The 21107-nt window shown below is 44.9% G+C and overlaps 2 protein-coding genes and 1 long non-coding RNA gene across 3 annotated transcripts; 2 read left to right on the forward strand and 1 right to left on the reverse strand.

The window, feature by feature from the left end:
* The first annotated feature begins 198 nt into the window (after positions 1–198).
* On the forward strand, positions 199–1216 carry LOC105695134 (B9 domain-containing protein 1). Its single transcript, XM_012416451.2, has 5 exons — positions 199–324; positions 406–517; positions 741–849; positions 930–1048; positions 1110–1216. The coding sequence occupies exons 1-5, from the start codon at positions 199–201 to the stop codon at positions 1214–1216; spliced, it is 573 nt and encodes a 190-aa protein (XP_012271874.1).
* Positions 658–14095, reverse strand: LOC105695133 (trehalase). Its single transcript, XM_012416450.1, has 10 exons — positions 13847–14095; positions 9348–9464; positions 8572–8873; positions 8229–8407; positions 6887–7068; positions 6360–6606; positions 5292–5532; positions 4999–5198; positions 2231–2398; positions 658–1545 (listed from the first exon to the last, which is right to left on the reverse strand). The coding sequence occupies exons 1-9, from the start codon at positions 14059–14061 to the stop codon at positions 2234–2236; spliced, it is 1848 nt and encodes a 615-aa protein (XP_012271873.1). The 5' UTR covers positions 14062–14095; the 3' UTR covers positions 658–1545; positions 2231–2233.
* LOC105695135 lies at positions 13984–17941 on the forward strand. Its single transcript, XR_001103589.2, has 3 exons — positions 13984–14070; positions 15892–16030; positions 16681–17941. It is a non-coding gene; the product is annotated as an uncharacterized LOC105695135 (long non-coding RNA).
* Positions 17942–21107: the final 3166 nt, after the last annotated feature.

Below are 21107 nucleotides of genomic sequence, written 5' to 3' on the forward strand. Positions count from 1 at the left end.
ATTTGGCGAGAGGTTTCCACGTCTCTCTATAAGATGGCGCAAGTAGCGGCGCGCGAGTCGCTTTGCGTCCCGTTGCTAGGTACGCGCCTAGCCGTCACCATGGCAACGAACGACGCCACAAATCCGCGTCGTCGAGTATCCCTCGTTCGGGATTGCGTTTCTCTCCGTATTCGACTGTTATGAAGGCCGTCGGTCTCGATGTCGGTCGAGGGTGAGTTTTTCGTCTCGGTGACAGGTTCCATCGACTTTGCCGAGTTTTACGACGCCGATAGCGTGTACTGCAAGTACCGCTATCACTTCGGCGCCGAATGGAGCGTGGTAGCAGTAAGTATACGCACATCTCTCGTAAATTCCTCCTAACCGAGCTTCGAGCTTCGAGAAAGGATTGCCATTTAATTTTTCGAGGGCATCGAGGAAGGCCTGACGCAAATGAGCATCACCGGAAGCGACGTCAGGAGACTCGCCGTATGGAATTTTCCCCTTGACGTCACGTTCAAGAGCACCAATCCGCACGGATGTGAGTAATCCTCTTCTTCGATACAATTAGGCGGAGAAAAAACCGCAACGCCCACAAATTGACGATTTTTATATTTTTATATTTTCGTGATTTTCTGGTGAGCACGTAGGATTAGAAACCGCGATATATAAAGAAGGTAATTAAATGTCTCATCGCTCGTATTTATTTATAATACTGTTAAACCGTTTACGCATCTCGTAACATTAACTGACTTTTTGTGCAGGGCCGCAGTTAATACTGTCCACTTATGGGCTAGACCTCTTCGGACACGACGTCGTCAGAGGTTACGGGGTTTGCCACGTGCCTTTGACAGCCGGACGCCATCGAAAAACGTAAACCCCATCGTTACCTTAACGCGCTATCATTTCCTCCTCCAAATTATCTCGTTAACGCTTTTGGTCATGCTCTTCAGGGTCGCCGTTTACGTCCCCGAGTCGTCCTCGAGTCTGCAGCAATTCGCGGCTTGGCTGACAGGAAGGAGGCCGGAACTGATCGATATGGACATCCTGGCTTCCGGAAACGGAAGAGAGTGTAGGTTCCAGGTGAGGACTTCCTCGAGAGGATGCTTTAAATTCGACGTTTACTCTTCCAGTGGCTCGTATGAAGGTCCAGGGATCCGTCGAGGTCGTCTTCAACGTCGTCTTCAAGGACCTCTTCAAGCTGGGGTATAAGAACGGCGAGAAGCGACATACCACCTGATGTCCTGCCACCTTAATGTTGGTTTTTCGGTCTCCGAAGCGACCTGGGAGGTGTTTCTCAAGTGGAAGAGCAAACGACATCTTCCGATGGTATCTTCGGGACCGCTGTTTGTAGGGAAAGTTCTGTGTAAGAAGCTCTTCGGCTATCCGCCATCTTCAGGATTAGTCGATGGAAGAGGTTGGTGGCCGCCTGCCAAAGTTGAGGAGGTCGACGATCAACCCGATCTTCTGAAACCGGGTCCATCGTCGTAAATGGTTGGAGAAGCGTGCGTAGATTCGACGGGCCCATCTTCAGACTAGATTTCGTGGGTCGGCAAGGTCCTGTGGCATCTGGAATCGAAAAGGACGTCGACCATGAGTACATCCTCGTAAAGGAAGCTCGGTTAGATGTGAAGGAATCGAAGAAAGGCAACGTGCCCGAAGCCGGACCTCGTAAAGCCGGGATATCTCCTCCGGGAACGTCCGGCGTCCGGTTGGCCGTTCCGTTTCCGGAGGGAGATAGCCAGGAGAGGGAGAGAAGCGGATGCATATTACGGAAAGGCGGATCCTTTATGATCGCGCGGTACGACCGGCGTTTATTTCGCCTGGGTTCACGAAGATGCGCCCTCTCCTGGACGGCAAGTCCCGCGGGAATCGGGATTTCGGTCCTGGGAGCCGAGAAAGTGACCATCAAGCCAGGAACTCTAAATACTCCGGGAGGAAAGTACTCCGGGATATTGGCTCAACTTTTCTACGGCCTTTCTATGGCCTTTTATAAGAGACCGTTCATCCCCTCGGAACAGGGCACCTCACTCTGGAGAGGAAACGATTTGTCAAACCAAAGCATCCTTGGAATTGCACTCAAGTCCGCAATCCATCATGCGGCACTTATAATTAGATCAGTTTAATTACATGCGGCCATCTAAGCGTCAATGTGCCAGGAAATTTCATTTTCCAGAATTTACGCAAGGATGACTTCATCGTGGAGAAAATTAATACGATTAAAATTCTTCGTCAATGGGATTATTAACTTCACCTGTTACTTTCTTGACAACGAATTCGAGGCCATCATTCTGGAGTCATCCGCAGTGACGTTAGGATATATGTCGAGGAACTCGAAGACTATTCCATTGGTCCATCCGAATCCAGCCTGGACGGTGTATTCTCCTCCCCCTCCGTATTGGCCAGGAAAAACAGCATCATACTGAAAAAAAAAAGGAACAACGTTAAAAAATCTAAATTAGCGAGTTATCGTTATCACCAGACTCAAAAGTCCCCTTCCTCTCTCTCTCGCCCTCCCATAACGCGAAACAAGGCCAATAAGGACAAGAAACGCGGAAAAATGCCTAGAAATCATTTAACTAGGGCGAATCTAGTGACATTTTATTTTATTAATCAGGCACATGTGATATAAAAAAAAGTGGGAATTTTATCGGGTGCAGTTCCACCTTGGACGGTGTACTTTTTTCCATCTCCATTTGGAGAAGAAAAAAAGAAATGGCGTTACACTGGAAGCAACCGCAAAGGATCTAAACGGAAGCGTTATCGTTATCACCGGACTCAATCCTGGAGTTCGCAAGTCTGCGGAAGAGCTCTTTCGTCCCTTCCTCTCTCTCCCTTCCTCTTTCTCTCTCTCGTCCTCATAACGCGAAACAAGGCCAATGAGGGCGAGAAACGCGCAAAGCGGAGGAAGGGAAATCGAGGGAGGGAAATCTAGAGACGCGAGCTGGTTTAATTTAAACCCAAATACGCGGGTATCCTCCTTCCTCGGCATTCTCATTAACATCCGAGTATTTACGCAAAATGGAAACGCCCCGTACAAAGCGTTATCACTCGCCCTTATCAGGAGGGCTCGTATACCGACTAATCATAAATAAATCGCTCTTACGAGTTATCAAAAGTTTCCCGACGTTTCCCTCGATCGCATTATTTTTAATTATTTACAGAATCACGTATATTCAATTATTATTTAAGAAATCGGAAGGATTTGTCATCGCTCTCCCTTATCACGAGGTTCTCGTGCAAGATTTAATGTTAAGTAAATTGCCTTTGCCGGTACCGAAAGTTTCCGAATTTTTTCATTCAATTGCACCGTACTTTGTTTGATTATGTTATCGTAGGGACTAATTACGGATTATGGAGTTTTTTGGATTCCTGTGATTACGCTCGTTATCAATTTATCCCTCGTGTCCTCGGGCTGTTCAAGGGTGGTTCTCGCGAGTTGTCGAGCATTTTTAATATCCACGACATTTTGTGCAGGGAAAATATAGAGAACTCGAGGGATATTACCGACGCCATTGTTTCCTCCGGTGTTCCCCAATTTCGGGAGGCGGGGCCGGAAGCTCTTACGAATTTCCACCGGATTGTTCGACGTGCAACGGGAAAGCCATTACATCGAGGCGTCGTGTAACGACCCCGTTTGCTTCCAGGGTCTCGTTAATTATTCCCTAGAATGGGCTTTTCGGGTTCGGAAATTTCAAATCCAGGATTTCGACGCGAACGTGTGCCATAAAGCGTGGCAACAATTGGGAAGTTCTTCTTAACCTTGTCTGTGACAAAATTGAATTTTATGTGGGGAGTGATAAGAGCAGATATGTAGACTGCAGAAAAAGTTTCACCGAAGTATATAATATATATAAAATAATTTCTAATAAACATTTCCCTGGTTCAATGAACCTTCTTCTTTTCCACTGTATACAGGGATGGCTAAGAAATGAAATTTCATAGTAAATTGGATAAAGGGGTAGATATTTGGGGAACGCGGAGGAGGAGGATCTCCTTCCTGGATGGCGAGTTCCAGTTTTGGGGTTAAGTGATATCACTTACGCGATATCACTAGAGCCGAGGGAAGCAAAGGGAGTGATAAGAGGCGGGAGCCTGTTTGTCTCAATGGAGCCGAAATGAAATTTTACGTTAAATTGGACAAAGGGTATAATATCCGGAGGAGTCAGGAACTCCCATCGGGGGTCGTTGAGAACTTGGGGCTAAGTGATATCGCACAAGTGATAAGGGATGGACCCTCAGAAAGTTTGGGGGGCGCGTTACAAATTTTACTCCGGAAGTATGTATTTATATTTTCCTGCGTGCATTTTACAAGAATTTCGCCTTACACCTCGTGTACGTATACATTGATAAGAGGAATCAGTCGAGGTTATCTCAGGTATCCCGTGTCTCGAAACGCGCGGCGATGTGATAACGTTTCCGGGGATGCTCGTCGAGGAGAATAGGAACGACTGGGATGGAAGCCAGGAACGTGGGAGTAGGGTCCGGATGGATTAGCCATCTCTCGCCTATCGGATGGCCCACTCCGCATCGCTTTTGTCTGCTGCCCCTTTTCCTTCTCCCCCTTGCCGCGCCCTTTGTCACGAGTCGCGACTCCCCTCGAGGAGACGGACACCTGTGCGATTTCGCAGGACATGACCCGGATTCGCATCCCCTCGTGCTCGGGTCCTTGTTTTGCCCCTCGACCCCCCTGAGAGACCGGAGCCAAGTTTTGGCCAAGTGCAAGCAATGTCGAGACCAAGTCTTGGTCAAATCAAAGCCAAGTCGGGTTAAACTGCGGTCGAATTTCGGGCGAAATTTAAACCAAGATTAAGAAAATTCGAGGCCAAGTTAAATAAGCTCGGTTAAGCTGAGGTCGAATTTCCGACCAAATTTCATCTAAGACGAAGCCAAGTCGGGAAGCACCTTTTCTTTTTCTTCTAACATTTGAGAATAACTTTTCCCTGATACTATTAAGCGAAGACTCTTTGGAATAATCGAATATCGGGAGAAATTTCATTTCACTCCTGATGAGCGACTCACCTTCTCGAACATCTCGCTGTACTCTGAATACCCGATTAAATTCGCTCTCAGCCACCTTACAGCCAAATCTTGAGCAAGGCGAAGTGCAGGAGGGAATCCGGTGTTCCTGAGACCATTCACGACAATGGACTGCAGAGGAGGCCAAGCATTGGGTAGGTCCCATTGTTGGGTCGTGTGGTCCAGGGATGCTGGAGTGCCGCCTAAAAATTCAGGAAAAAATTTATTAACCCCCTCTATCAAATTTTCTTTCACACTTAATTATTCGAAGGATGGGAAGAGAATGAAAGACACACCCATGAACGATGTGATCTTGATTTTCTCGAGGTATTTCAACACTTTCCTGGCAATGTCCGCCGACTTGGCAGGATCATAGCTGTGGGTGTAAAGAGGTGTCAGGTTGGAGGGATAGAATCTATTAGTGGGGCGATTTCTTCGGAAATTGTAATCCAGCCAGACTCCTTCCTTCTCGTCCCAGAGAACCTTATCGATGCCCAGTTGATACCTCACAGCCGTGGCGAAGAAATGTTGCGCTTTCTGCACTCAGACAAAATATTTCCTCGAATATATATTTAATATCCTGATAGTTCATACGAAATACTGAAGTAATTTGGTACATTCAAATATCCTGTTTATTGACTGAGGGATTAAAAAAAAAATCGATTTAATCGAAACGTTTTTTAAAATTGACTACAGGGAGCTTTCTCGTTGCTCAGCTGGCGCCGATGAATTCTTGCGCTTTCTGGGGCAAAGGTGAGCAGCTTGAAATAATTCCACCATTACTTAACCCACTCGAAGGTTTTATCTCCATATCGGAATTTTTTTCCCGTCCATTAGATTCCTCTTCAAGATATACCCGAAGAGCCGCTGCTTCGGCGATAACTGGAGAACGACGCACCTGGGGCATCATCGGTGCTTCGAGTGGGTTAAGACCTGGTTCTATAATTCAAGTGTACATCAAGTGTGAGATGTACGTGGAGTTACGCGGCGAGTTGGGTTTTACAATTGGGGATAACATTGTTCTCCTGGTGTAAACCGTGGGAATACCTGATCCCTTTGAGCCTCGATAGGGATATCCATATCCTGTTGGAGGGTGTACTCAAGGACGAAAGCTTTCCACGTTTACCTCATTTCTGGAGTACAACTTAATTGTACGTTAACTAGATAACGAGCAAAATCGGTCCTGGTCTTGATTCCTCATTTTTTCAAGATTAATGCGATATGATCATTTTATACGTATCGAAACGTCCAAATATTTATAAAATTTGTCGCCAAGCTGTACTGATTACATGTATGAGACCAATATGGATTTTGCTCATCACTGAACGTATTTAGAGAGGAATTATTCCAGGTTCAGGTAATACCTGCAAATTGCCCAGTTTCTGGTACAATTCTCCCAGGATCCTGGCGTTCCTCTGCAGAAATGCGTTCAAGTCAACAGGAATGATTTCGCTGACAGAAGCATCGGAGAGATTTCCCAAATTGCCATTTTCTGGGGCGAACCACCTCGCCGAAAAGTCCCATCCACTTTCGGCAGCTGCCTTGAGCTGATTGTAAAGCTCATTTTTGGATTTCTCGTCCTTTGCGTTCTGCGCCACTTTGTAGTCCTCCCTGGAACGGAGGACGAAATTTTCCAAATGAATTTCTGTGCAGAAATTAAGGTGAATATCGAGGCATAAATATTATGAGATGTTGAGTGCAAAAATTAATATTCATCGAACCGAAGAAATATATTGTTAATTCAATAATTCACTCAGATGAACTCAAATCAATGGTCGTAATTCTGTACAAATGTTGCATCCAATTTATTCCAGTTTATTTCAGTCAGAAAATTGTTCCTCGAGTGGTCGAAATATTTCTTTGGTTCAAATGTATCAGCTGATTTTCCTACCGATAACTCTCAGGCCGGGGTCCTTCGCTGCTGACCACGTATCGCGCCATTTTGTATGTTTTACCATTCTTCGTGACATCGACGGTTCTCTCTCGTTGCCAGAATATGAATTCTTTTTCCAGCAGCCCGATATTGTTCTCCACAAAAGCCCAGTCGTTGGTGGCCTGCGCGTATCTCTCGACCTGTGATAAACAAGACAATGGTATTTTCAAAATATGCCGTCAAAAAATGGAAATGAAAACATATTAGAATTACGTGGAGTCTATCTTGCGAAATTTTGCATCGTAGTAAAGTCGCGTCATACGAAATTGTCAATTTCGCAAAAGAAAATTTATCGCACGAACTGGAAAATAAATTAGGATGTTTCTTGATCGTTTATAATATTTCGGGAATAGTACAAAGGTTTCTCGATTTACAAGTTATTCCCTTATCTTTTTTATGCGGTACTTTTTACTCGCAATCTCATTCCACGTGCTCTGGATAAATATTATCTTCCTCCGCGGTTCCATTTTCGCGGTTTTCATCCGCGTGAAAAAGCGAAAAGCGGAATTCTCCGAACAAATTGGAGAACCACATTCGCCAAGGTACAACGGCGTGGTGTAACCAAGAAATATGACAGGGTGCGGAAAGTTCCCCGCCGGCGTTTTCCCCTGATAACACGGTTCCCTTTATCTCTGAAAAATTTCATCCCCAAGACGGGGAAAACTTTTATCCAACTTCGGCAGCTTTCGGCTCGATAAGCGCGCCATCTTTTCCTCGGCGTGATTTCATTAAGGAAAACGAAGATTGACCTAAATTTACTATTTAAAAAAAAAAAAAGAAGAAATATATAGCACTGCTATATTTAATGAGCAAATTTGTTGGCAATACAAAAAGACGTGAAATACGTATTTGGCGCGAGACTATGCCGAGTTTCTTTACTTCGCAATATCACGGTAAATCGCCTGGAATATTTGTCAATCTTGGAGAGCCATATTGGAGATACGAGGGACACTTTTTACGAGATGGTGATTGCGCGGAAACTCGGAAAAGGAAGAAGCTGGAAGAGAGGAAAGACTTTCACTCTGTGTCGCGATTACGTGGAACAACTCGGGAAAAGAATAGGAGAGACTCTCCCTTTGTGCAGTGATTACGCAGCTGAGAAAAAAGGAAGAGCGAATACTCTCCCTCTCTTCCTCGTTAACCAATCGGGAGAGTTACGTCCGCCATTACCGGATAACTTTAGGGGTAAATCCTTGAGGAAAACACCTGGCACTGAAATAATAACCTGACTCCTGGTTATTTTTTCCCTCCCCCTTCCGTCCTTCTGGTCCCTAGGGAATCCCTCTTTCGGGACACTCACCATGGGAATCACCAAGGGAGGCTGGCTCCTCATCAAATAATAAACTCTTCCGCCATTTGGGATAAATCCAAACTTGCTGACCATTGACAGAAGGTTCTCCAGAATCCCTTTGACAGTCTGGTGCATCCCTGTCAATAGGAGGCCCTCCACGATCCAATAGCTGTCCCAGTAATAGAATTCTGAGGGAGGAAAAAGTGCGATTGAACTTCATTTTTTTCTTTAATTAAATTCTAAACAAGTGGGATTTCCGAGGTGCAAAGTGTACAATTTTTTATATCGCCAGGTCTTATCGAATCGACAGGAAGAGAAGGAGAGACGTGCGAGGCTCGTTATCACTCCTCACCTTTGAAGCGCCCACCAGGAATGATAAATCCTTTGTCCACGTAGATGAGACTATGTCGACCAGGATTCGCGGCGACATCCGGGGACATCTTCCTCGCCAAAGTGTTCCAAATGGAGTTGAGGTCCTTCGCTAACTGGCGAAATTTCGGGTCCTGAATTCGAGCCAGGATCGCCGGATTCTCCTGCCAATCAGGAGGCTTCCAATCCAAAAGCTCGTCGTCCTTTTTGAAATTCGCCCAAACAAAGTCCTCGATCTGCGTGCGATTCGGATTCCCGTTTGTCTGTTTCATCAATTTTTCGAAGCTGAAAGTTTAGAGTCAAACCTTGCATTGATATTGTTAGGGTGAAATGCAATGCGATTTTTTCAAGTTAAATGTTACGTGATGTTTCAGGATTTAAATATGATGTTTTAACGCCGAATTTTATGTCATGTTTTGAGATTAAATGTAATCACGTTAGATTCGGATTCATCAGCTGATTGATCCTGGATATGGATAAACAAACTTTTTATTCGTGAAAATGACATATAAGAATTACACGTACAATTTACGCGCAAAAATGAAAAGAGTCGTAATTGAGGTTCAAGGAAGTCTTGGTATGTTAATTAGCGACTTCGCCCAAGTTGTCCCTTATCCTTATCACTAGGTTATTTTCTTATCCTCTCGCCTCTAGAATGCAAAACAAAAAAAGTGGAGGATCCGCCGATATCGTAGCCAGCTGCGTAACGAGCGGGTTTTCCTCGCTCTATTTACTTGGTACACGGAAATCGTTACTTACTTGTCGTATGTCACATTCGGGTCGTTCAGTTGGGTTAGGTCGACGAAGGTTTTGCTGTCTGGGAAAATGTCCGCGAGCTGCACGGTCTTCAGCAACTCGCCACGACAGTAAATCAGGCTGGAATCCGAAAGAAGAAGCATCTTCGGTTAGAAAAGTCTATATACAAGAGAAGTCCTCGAAGGACCGGAGGCTAAAGGACGAAAAAGACAAGGATAGTCGAGATAGATTCATGCGAAAGAAAAAGAAAGAAAAAGGGACCAAGGGACTCCATTTCCCCTCTTCATCAATTCTTTGCCCATATCGGAAATGCCGCACGGAAAGGAAAATGATGCATGTGGAAAAAGAGGATGAAAAATGAACCAAGAATCTCTACTCGCATTTCCTCGTGAATAGCACATAGATAGAAAATGGAAAACAGAAAACTATAAAAATTCCAAGGAATTCCTCATTTTATTTCTTTGCGACAAAATACCTGCACGCAAATAAAAAGAAAGCAGAGAAAAGGATCGAAGGACAATAGTGTCCTTTTTTCTCTTGATGATCGCCATCGATGCGGAGAGAAAAAGAGGGAAGAAAAAAACTAGAAAAAGTACCGAGGATCCCATTTCTCCGTCTTCCTCCCGTTCTCCAAAATTCCTGGCCGATTACCTCGATCGGCCCTCCTATTTTCTCCTTTTATTTTTCCTAGCGGCTCTCTAAATTGCAAACCATCCCGCGGAGGGCGCAATTTCCTCCCGGGAAAGAACCGAAGAAAAGTGGGAAGGAGAATTAACCTGGAAGCGGGAGTCGGTAACGACGGTCCCTGCCTAGCTCGTCCAAGACTCGCTAATCCACTCTCGTATTTCGATTAGAGTCGGACTCTGAGCTCGGTAATTCCGAGCCTGTAAATTAGAGTCGGGCCTAATTGGGATCCTCGGGATCATCCTTATCACCGAGGAGTCAGTGGGTTGACGTCGGACCCCGTCCTTCTTACATCTTCGCGTTTTAGAATCCTTCTTTTATCTTTTACTCGACATCCACTGTTAAAAAAACACTGTATTAAATTCAGGAAACACGTTTCGGAAATTTCATAATTGCACGGCGACAAGTGATAATTTGCAATTTACTCATTGTATGCTAAAAATGCAGGATAAATATTTTTAACTATATACTTTCGCAATTTTCTGACTTTACGAATGATTTTTACTCGAAAGGGCTCGGAATGCAGAAACATTTTTAATAAGTGATAAGAAGGGGAGAGAGACAGTGGACGAGAATTGGAGCGGATCGAACGGTTCGATGATTTTCGCGATTTTTACGCAAATCGGGGACGACTGATGGACGTTCGAGGTCGAGTACATTTGCATATGGAGTGCCAATTGTCCTCGTCTTGCTCTGATGCACGAAGATTCGAAAGAATCTTAATCAGACCGCAATCAGACTGTAATCAGGTCGTAATCAATCGGCGATAAATCCGCTATCAAATCGTCCCTGCGATGGAATCTTTTTCCGAAATCCGCGAAATTTCGCGGAAACGATACAAGAGATAACGAATTTCTACCGGGGAAGTACCTATTGCTTATCATGAATATCCAGCGATAAAAAAAAGAAAGCGATAATCAGTGATACTAGAATTGCGTGTAGAAATGTCGGAACCACGTGTCGAATTTTTCGTTAAAGGTAACATTTCCGTTTAACGAAAGGTAATGACTTCCAGTTTCGTTTAACGAAAACGACTGGCTCGCCATTAACGCGAGATAACGTCGATTTAGGATTTCTAAGTGAAATTTAGAATATTAGAATTTTTCACCTCGTTTAGGCTTTAGTATCCAGTTACGGGTAATGACTTCTATTTCCGTTTAACGAAAACGCTCAGCTCGTCGTTACCGCGAGAGAAAACGGCTGAACAGGGCAAGGGTTCCCAGGGGATTCTCAGGGGTATCCAGGTGAACAGGTGATGGAGGAAATTGGATTTGAAAGCGGTCGGAATCGGCGCGATAACGCCGGAAGCTGGCGCCGAGTAACGAGGACGTAATGACGCCGTTTCCCGATCGATCGCATTTTAACGGCGTTTAACGGCGACCGACCCCGAGACAGGAACTCCGATAACGCGACCCCGTGGAAAAGTCTCAGGCTTATCAGCAGGTCAGATGGATCACGATAAGGCGGTCTATCGGCATGCTCGGAATTTTCACGGTTTAGTGATAACGGGATCTCCCCCTTATCGATCCCTAAACATTCCTAAACCGATCGGCGATCGATTAGGCGATTAATTGCCCGTTATCCGTCACTCGGGCGATCCCGCGTTATCACCGAATCAGGGGAAGGGGAAAGTGAATTTGTCGTTATCACTGGTCCAGGGGAAATCCTTGCAAGATGGGAAAGGAGTTTTTCCTCACGTTCGACCTGTCGATTTTTAGTTTGATTTTTGCCATTTCCGTTTTTCTTTCGGAAAATATTTTTCACGATCTGGAAAATCGAAAAATTTCTCACGTTCGACCTGTCGATTTTTAGTTTGATTTTTGTCATTTCCGTTTTTCTTTCGGAAAATATTTTTCACGATCTGGAAAATCGAAAAATTTCTCACGTTCGACTTGATTTTTATGTCCGTTCCGTTTTCTTCGACGGCGGTGCTTTTTAGGATCCGGAAAATTGAAGATATGGAAATGTTTATTGCAAATAAATTGCTTGTCTCGAGATTTCTCCTCTAAATTTTCCGCAGTCGGAAAACAATTTAGGAAAGCGTCTAGCATGCGGAATGGCGCATTGCTTCCGGTCTCATTGAAGCTGTTCCCATCCTAAGGTTTCCCTAGGGACAGGGAAATTCCTGTCGTGAGGAAATTCCTTGTTTCAAGATTTCTCTTCCGGAATTTTCCGCAGCTCGGAGGCAACTCGAGAAAGTAGCCAGCATGCGGAACTTCCTGCGGAATCGCGCATTATTCCTGGTCTCATTAAAGCTGTTTCCATTCTAAGTTCTTCGGATAAATAGAGAATTAAATCACTGGGCCGAACAAATTCCTTGTCTCAAGATTTCCCCCCAACGGAATTTTCCATAGCAGAGAACTACTGAATAAAGTGGCCGGCCTGCGGAATCGTACGCGGAATTGTTCATTGTTCTCGCTCTCACTGCAGATATTTACATTTTAAGTTCTCTCGGCGGATAACAAAATTCCTGTTACAAGAAAATTCCTCCTCTCAAGATTTCCCCTCCATGGAATTTTCCGCAGCAGAGAACAGCTGAATAAAGTGGCCAGCATGCGGAACCACATGCGGAATGCGTATTGCTCCTAAACCAAGAGTTTTCCCCAGAAACTTATCCACTATTTAAGAAATCTATTTAAAACAATCACACATTCATCCAAATATTAGTAATAAGAATTTTTTCTTCATATTGATAAGACATCCTTATTAACGATTCCTCGTAATCTTTCTCGCATCTAGTAACATTCCCCCAAGTTTTTCTCTACCACCGAATTCGGGATCGATCGTTCCGGTTTTTCCGTCAGATCGACGGATGACGCGTAAGATTAATGCGAGGTCGCGTTTTTTTCGGGTCTTTTTTGGCAAGATAGGTCAAGAGGGAGAGGGGAGGGACTCCCGAGGGTTCCGGGATGCGCGTGCCGCTCGAGGGTTCCCGAAGGAGGCCTCTTCCGGCGGCGTAAAAGAGGAATCCAGGGGACGATAAAGCGACTCGTAAACCCTTCGGCTCTCGCTTTTTGCGGCCGGGCGTTAAATCCGCGCGGCCGGCCGGCGCTCTTTGGCGGGTCTTTGGCGGGTCTTTGACGCGAGACGAGACTCGCTTTGGCCTTTGGCCATTTGGTATCGTTTGACCCGTTCGTCATCCAGCCATACCCGGGGGTTTGACGGGGTCATCGCGGCGCGGCCAATTGCAGTCGATTAATTCGCTCGGCGCGGCCAGACCTCCATTTCCCCATTTCGATACACCGGGGACAACCACTGGAGTAAACTCATACTGAACGCGCACGATTATACGCTCCAATGTTTTAGAAATCGCAACAAGAGAGAACCTCCTAAGGGATATTTGTGCCCACGGGTAACTCTGAACAATGGCGTCGAAGGGCGTGCGCGAGAGAACACAAATACCTTTCGTGACCCTCTCTCGAAATAGTTCGGAAAACGGTCCCTTTCACATCCCCTTAAGGTGTTATGAAAGTACCACATATGTATGTATCAGAAGTGAAAATAATTACAACTTTAACCCGCGATCACGAAGATCGTACATGGGTCTTGAACCTCGCGAAATGTCAATGTTCGATAAGGAAAATGTATTTATCCCGAAGAAGAATCAAAAGAAGACATTTTCATCCAAAATATAAATACACAGAACGGCGTTTCCATATCACCTTAAATTTCCTTACTTTGATCTTGCCCCGCAGAGCCATTCTCGTCCACCCCTTGCTTCCGGGTCCGCGGCTGGATGGGGAATGCCGCGTGGGACTCCAGAGTCCCGGGCCACGTGGTCTCGGCGGACCACGTGGCCGGGATGCGCACGCACCTACCTGTCACAGTAGTCGATGACAGCGCGCGGGGGCCGGCGGATGCTGGCGGTCCGGGCCCCGCCGGCAAGGAGCAGCAGGCCCAGCAGGCCCGCTAGTAGGCCACCGACCGGCGAGGGGAGAGGACCTCCTCCCACTCTGGGCGCTCCTGACCCCTGGCGCGACTTCTTCCCTGGGGACTCTTCGGTGCCGACGCTTCCCTTCACCCTGGCCATCATGGATCGGAGGTAAGTCGCGCGTGTCGAGGCCGGACCCACGCTTGCTAGTAAGGGGAGCCGCCGTTGTCGCGCGACTTTATACGACTCTCTCGAATTGATAGCGCCGCCGGGCCCGTCCGCGATTGGCCGCAGGCGGAATGGCCGGCGACGATTAGCTCACCGACCGTCCGCCGCGCATCTATGCAAATTAGCCCCGGAAATGACTTATCGCGCCCAACTGCCCTTCGCCCGGTTTTTCCGCCCGGGAACGTATGACCGAAAATCTTGCGGGACTTTTTTATTCTCTCCCTTTTTCCTCCATTCTTTCATTTTATACCCTGGGATAACAATTCATTTGTCCGAAGATATAATTATATATTTATTTCTCTCTAAAGTCATTTTATATTTCTCGTATTTGAACGGTATCTTCCGTTGCACTCTCTTTAGGAATAAACCCGAATTGAAATGTGAGAGTAGAAGGAACAATGGTGCAATCATTTAGAAAGGGGGGTAATCCACCGTTTTGAGGAAATTGGGGAGAAGTCGTTTCGAACACGTGGCACCTTGCGGGAATTTTCTTTAGGAAGGAAACCGCAGAGCGGAAAACGTTCCTTCGAAAGGGCTCCTCGAGACCAACCTTTTTCGATTTCTGTAAAGCCCCCGTAAATTTGTCATAAAACTCGGGAATCGGCCAAGGGGCTAAGTTTTCCGGGTGTAAAGTGCAAAAGCCACGTCGAGTCGTCGGATTTTGTTCCCGGTGCTGGCGAGGCGTTTCGATTAACCATTAAGAACGTTATCACTCGAAATTTGTTATCCCACAATCGCTAATTTAATTTTAAAAAATCAGGATTTTCCGAAGCCATGCGCAGAAAATGAATCCACAGACTTAATAAGAATTTTCACTTGCAATAAATTTCGATTTCATTTCTGGGTATGAAATAAAATTCCGACGTTGAGTTTTTAATTCGAAACTTTTTGATTAACTGCTGGGCGCGTTATCACCCATTATCGAGATTTTAGTTAACAAAATTCCGGGACCGGATAACGGACGGAATTTTCTGGACGAAAGTTTATGAATAGAAGAACACAATTGTCACCTCGAATTTCATTGTAGTTATTTGGGAAGCTTTTTATAATCTGATAAGCGCGTTATAACGTTCAAAAGGTGCAGTGACTGGAAATCGAGGTTTTCGTCGGGAAAATCAGCGGCTTTCCCTCGGGAAAGCGAAAGTCTAGACCGTGAAAGGGGTGTTTCTTGATTGGACGTTTCCATCGATTGCCGATAAACGAGCGAGTGCACCTCCGTAATCGGTGCACTTATCGCTACCTCGGCGTGGAAAATGAAAATCGAGGAGTCGGTGCTTTTGATGTCTGTGGAAAAGGAGGAGGAGAGACCTCCTCGAGGTCTCGAATTGTGATACGGATTTTCATGCCGAGGAAAAATTGATATCGACGAATCCCGCAGGTGTCGATTGATAAAATACCCATAATCAAGGGGGAACGATACGCTTTATCGCATTTCCTCGATCTCTCTTTTTTTTTTCTATATTATCTCTGAACTTGAGTTGCTTGCGTATCATTTTTTTAATGCGATTTTTACGTGTCGACATGGAAAATTAATACACAAGTGCTTCGTGAGCGTCGATCGATAAAGTACGTTTGTTGTCGATTCGCTTTATCACGTTTCTTAGCTCTTTTCTCTCCTCGCCCTTTTCAACTCCCTTAACAGAATTTAATTAGGGTTAATTGGATCCCTTAAAGAGGCCCAATTACGGATTAACGATTTTCCACCGTTTCTCGCCCCGTCCTTACGAATCTAAATAACCTGAATATCTTTGTCACTTATTTCAGGATCCGGAGGAGCTCCCCCGTCGAGGACTTAATTTATTTATCTCTCTTCCCGGAACGAAGTCGGAAACCTCGTTAAGCGTCCCTCGGGACTCGAAGCTCGAGGCTGATCGGACGGCGAATTAATTCCTGAAGCTGGTCGGTAAGTCGAGTGAAATCGAATTCTCTCTCTCTCTATATCTCTCTTCTTCGCCTCTCGACGTTCCTGGACGAGCTCTTCAGTCGAGTCCCTGCGATTTCACGGGAAGTCACCGGGACCAGGAGCGATTTCCTCATTTTCGGAACCGAGGGGGCCAAAACTCTGTCAAGAACTACCAGGTGATATCGAGAGGCTAAAGCGAGCTTTCCGAATTTTCTCTTTGAATTTTTCTATGAAGAAGGAATGATTTAATGAGACTTAGATCCTACTTATGATCACATTTATAAAATCTGGAAATCGTCGAATATGTATGGAACTTGAGAAATAACGAAAGCGAGCTTTTTCAAAGGTTTCTTTTTTAATTTAAGGTAGATTGGTTAAGAAAAAATTGCATTCTGCGTAATTTTCCCATAATCTGTAATTCTGCTCTGCCGAGAGGATTTTATTTAACCGTAAGCCAACAATAGACTAAATGAACTCCAGAAGCAGGGGCGGAAAAGCTTTCGGAATTTTTCCTGAAATTTTCTCCGATTTCCTCGAACGAAAATCCTTCCGCGCAGTCTAAGCGAGGAAATAATTCGATAGAGTTTCGGGTTTATTTAAATTTATTCAGTCGCAGAGTCAATAGTGAGATTTTCCTCCCTTTGTTTCAGAATATTCACGGCTGCTGTTCTTCATTCGAGGCCCTGTGATTTTTTTTTTTTTTTGGAAAGCTCTACCCAGGGAGACATTTTCCGATTTTCCATAGAAAGATCCATAATTCCGCGAATAACTCAATTAGGCGAATTTAAAAAGCGACCATTCGATATGCAAAATTTTCTATCCAATTGTCATTGAAGTCGCATTGAAGAAAAATTGTATGGAATCCGAAAAATATTTTTCTACGCGTGGATATATTCACGTTAGGAAGGAATACACTTCCCGCTGTCTAGGAAATGTAATTTGATAAGAGGTCCGCTTTATTTAAATTTATTCCGCTCGCGGGCGAACAATGTGGCACATACAAAGTGCCTAATAGATATCCGCTAGTAGATACCTTGTCAGGTAAAATAGAGCTTATGTACATATAAACATGCTCTACGCAACATTTTGACATACTTAGATAGAATTTCGCATAGACTCATTAAACTGATAAAATCGAAGGATATAACAAAATGTCAATTATTTAGGAATCACCGGGCAAGAGGGTAATAATTATTTCCGAAGTGTTATCCATCTCCTTTCGTATTCTCGTATACGTTTTATCTTCGTAACTGGAAGAGTAAAAGATTACATTGAAGACAAATCTTGACGTACCAAACTTTAGGAGGATTATTAAAATTAATAAAAATTTCTGCCAGGAGTATCCAAGAATCTCAGATTTTAATGGATGATAATAGGAAATAATTATCACGCAAATACGTAATTATTATTTAGAGATTATTCTACGTCGCAATTTATCTACAATGTCGCGAGGCATCTTATCACCGCGAGTGAAAGAGTGGATTACAGGGTAGAGAGAGAATAAATTTCAGAAATGAATAAAATAGATGGCGATAAAGAACCTTGACACCCGGGAGACAGTTTCCATCGGGGAAGTCTCGGGAGGTAATTACGTAAATGAGTGATAATAATTTTCGAAGTAATATAACATTCCTTTCCGCCTTTGGCGTCGCAACGCCTTATCACCTCGAGTGGATGAGCAGAAGATGAGACAGGAGACTGGTTCCGATGCATCCGCGATATTAGAAAAAATTAATAAAAAATAAATGGTAGTCTTCGTTAGGAGCGCCAAGAATTCAAGAGACTCGAGAGATAATTACGTAAATACGTGATAATGTAGATAATATGTATCCCTCTTCCGCCTAGTACATGTACTCTTATCATCGCGACTGGATGAGCAGAATCTCCACCCAGAAAGAAATGATTTTTCATCTTCCGCAAATATATATAAAATAAATGATACTTTCTGTCAGGAATTCTGAAAAGACTCAATTACCACGGGAGAACGACCGAGAAACAATTATTGAAACGCATGACAATTTCCGAAGCAATATCCATCCCCATCCACATCTCCTCGTACGTTTCCGACGTCGCGACGCCTTATCACCGCGACTGGGATGAGCAGAAGTTCCAATCGGAGATAAATCCCGCGAAATTAACGAAAGTCTTCCCCCGTGATAACGCAGCGGGCCATTGTTTCCGCGCGGAGATTCCGCGGTCCCCCGATTGCCGTTAGAACTCTCGAAAACGCGAAATCTCTCGTTATTCCTCATTATCCGGCCATGAGCGTTATTCGTTATTAAGAGGGCCGCTCCGTGAAGTGCCGTTTATTTTGACAGGCACCGCCGTTTACCTCGAAATTACGAGGGCCGTTAAACGGACGGAACGAAGCTGCGAGAGAGGAGTCTTTTCAAAGTTCGTAGGTTGCTCGCCGTTAAGGTACGACTCGAGGGGGACTTTTAACGACCGGTTGTGTACAGGACTCTCCACCTCGGAGACCTCAGCCCCGGGTCGTTACTTCTTGCTCGGTGCTATTTAGAAGCGACGCTTCTACCTTCTTCTCTCCTTTTCTCCTCTTTTTCATCCCTAAGCAGTTCTCGGGAACGTTCCCGAAACGGAAGCTCTGGGCGCGAATTTAACGTTTCACGATATCGTTACGACGTAGTCCGGGAGATTTTTCGTATTCAATTGTCCTCCATAAGTTTCTCTATTTAGTCCCATTATTTTAGTTTCTTCGTTCAGCTTCTTAATTCAGCTCCTCTAGTTTCTTTTATTTAACCCTTGTATTTATCTCCTGTAATTAATTTTTCAACTTAACGTTTCACGATATCGTTACGACGTAGTCCGGGAGATTTTTCGTATTCAATTGTCCTCCATAAGTTTCTCTATTTAGTCCCATTATTTTAGTTTCTTCGTTCAGCTTCTTAATTCAGCTCCTCTAGTTTCTTTTATTTAACCCTTGTATTTATCTCCTCTATTTATCTCCTGTAATTAATTCCCCTCTAAAAGTTTCCTCTATTCAATTCCTTTACTTACCTTCCTCATTCCGCTCTTCTATTTAGTTTCTTAATTTAATTCCCTCACTCTTCCTTAATTCAATTCCTCTATCTAATTGGCGTCTCTCGTATTCATTTATCCTGTTCTCATTCTCGGGATAAGTCGAGCCTCGAAGTGGAGGACACACTCCGGGGTTAACGATAAACGACTCGGTAATGACGGAGTCGGGGAGGGTTTAATCCGCGATTAGGCGAATCCCCTGGTGATTGATCGTCCCTTGCCCCCTCTTATCATCTTCTAAGACGTATCGAGCAATTTACATTTAACCGCGACGACGTCGGAGTTTCGGCGGGGGGGGAGAATTTCGAAATTCGAGCCGGGATGTTAGGGACCCTCTTCCGGAAATTGAATCCCTAAAGGGGGGAGCTAAGTCGGGACAAAACGTCGGCAGAGGAAGTCGGAATAACTGCGGAGGAAAGTCGAGGAAAAATCGGTGTGGGCCGTTCCCACGATCTCTAGATTAAGGGATTCCTGAGGGAAGGGACCGGGATTTTCGCGGGTCCCTCGGATTTTTCACCCAGGCCCGCCATTACTAATTGGATTTAGAGAGACGCTTCCTCTTCGTTATCTTTATCGCCGGTTCCCACGGATGGAATGAAAAAGAGCGCCCTGAAAAAGTTGGGGAGAGGCTTTCGGGAATGTCGGGGAAGTGGTTAAAAATTGTCTTTGGTCGGGTTATTCGCCAAGATGGCGGTAAGGAGATGAAATGGAAGCTGCGGACAGGAGCGAAAAAAAATAGGAAAAATTGAGAAAATTAAGAAAAAATTGAGAAAATCAAGAAAAAATTGCAAATCGATCTTCGATCGAATTGGATTCGTAGGGGCGTTTCATCTTCGTTATCTTTATCACGCTTCCCCGGAAACAATGAAAAAAAAAAACGGGGGGAACTCGAGGAAAGTTGGCCATCTTCGTTATCTTCGCTATCTAACTGCCTCCCAAAAGGAATGAAAAAGCTCTGGAAAAGTTGGCTCGGGGCTCGACTTGGAAGTTCGAAGAGGCTTTTGGACGGAATCGGGGAATATCGGGAAAGTGGTTAAAAGTGATCGCTCCTCGGGAAGACGATTCAGAGTTCGTTATATGGAGATTAAATGTCCGAGGCTGAGAAAGAAAGAGGACAGAGGGACGGCTTTTCTCGTTCTTCCTCTCCTTCATTGCGTGAAGTGTCATGACTAAAATGTTACATACACTGAAAAAAATTCCGCTGATATTCCTCGGTATGCCTAATTATTGACGAGAAAGTCTGATTAACGTGGTTAGAAAGTTTCAATTACCAATACTAAATGACTAGGTGCGTTTCACGTCCGCGGGGATTCCTGGGCGGAAAACACGGCCCCGCAAACGCCGATCGGCCTTAGTCCTGCCAATCTGCATACTGCATGCATTACGAACGAATTTCATTACAGGCAGGTCCGCGTCCAGATCGGATCTGCATAAATTTGACACGGCCAGTGAGCGAAGTACTCAACTCTAAAGGACCGTGTCCATCCGTGGAAGGATCCGTCCTTATCACAAGCTTATCTATCCCAAACTTCGGCGCGAAACTCCACCGAAATCCCTCGGTTCTCTCGGGAACAGCTTGAGCATATTCGCGGAAAATCGCACGAATAAGGAATTATTATTCATTTAACAAAATCGTTGAAAATGTTTTTTGATTACATCCTTTAGCCAATTCTCGAAGATAAACGCTTTCGCTTCGCTTTAACTAATTTTTCTGATTTTTTCGTGATAGTGAACGGAGGATAAAAAAAAGTGTTATCGAGGAAATATCTTTCCCCGTGAACCGAGCAAATCCGGAGTTGTCACTCCGCGGGAACCCTTATCACCTGTTATCACTCTCGCGAAAGAACCCGCCGTTTCCCGGGGAAGAAAGACGAGAAAGCAGGTGCAAGGGTGATGGAAAGGAAGGGAACACGTCGGATTACTTTCGAGGAGGTTCGCTACGCCCTGGACTTTATTAAAATTCACCTCCACCCCGGGTCCCGTGGGAAACGGAGCGCATTTCTCTCTACCTCCTGGTAAATGCCGCCTCCCGGAGCTTCCT

Source organism: Orussus abietinus, unplaced genomic scaffold (genome assembly GCF_000612105.2).
Source record: "Orussus abietinus isolate OABI.00-Male unplaced genomic scaffold, Oabi_2.0 scaffold86, whole genome shotgun sequence".
In the NCBI taxonomy this organism is placed as follows: domain Eukaryota; kingdom Metazoa; phylum Arthropoda; class Insecta; order Hymenoptera; family Orussidae; genus Orussus; species Orussus abietinus.

Coding starts and splice junctions, on each gene's coding strand:
- LOC105695133 (XM_012416450.1), bottom strand. CDS start 14,061: ATGATGGCCAGGGTGAAGGGAAGCGTCGGCACCGAAGAGTCCCCAGGG. Junction 6,607..6,886: donor CCCCGGCCTGAGAGTTATCG/GTAGGAAAATCA, acceptor CCTCCGTTCCAG/GGAGGACTACAAAGTGGCGC. Junction 5,199..5,291: donor CAAGATCACATCGTTCATGG/GTGTGTCTTTCA, acceptor CTGAATTTTTAG/GCGGCACTCCAGCATCCCTG.
- LOC105695134 (XM_012416451.2), top strand. CDS start 199: ATGTCGGTCGAGGGTGAGTTTTTCGTCTCGGTGACAGGTTCCATCGAC. Junction 850..929: donor GCCGGACGCCATCGAAAAAC/GTAAACCCCATC, acceptor CATGCTCTTCAG/GGTCGCCGTTTACGTCCCCG. Junction 1,049..1,109: donor TTCCGGAAACGGAAGAGAGT/GTAGGTTCCAGG, acceptor TTACTCTTCCAG/TGGCTCGTATGAAGGTCCAG.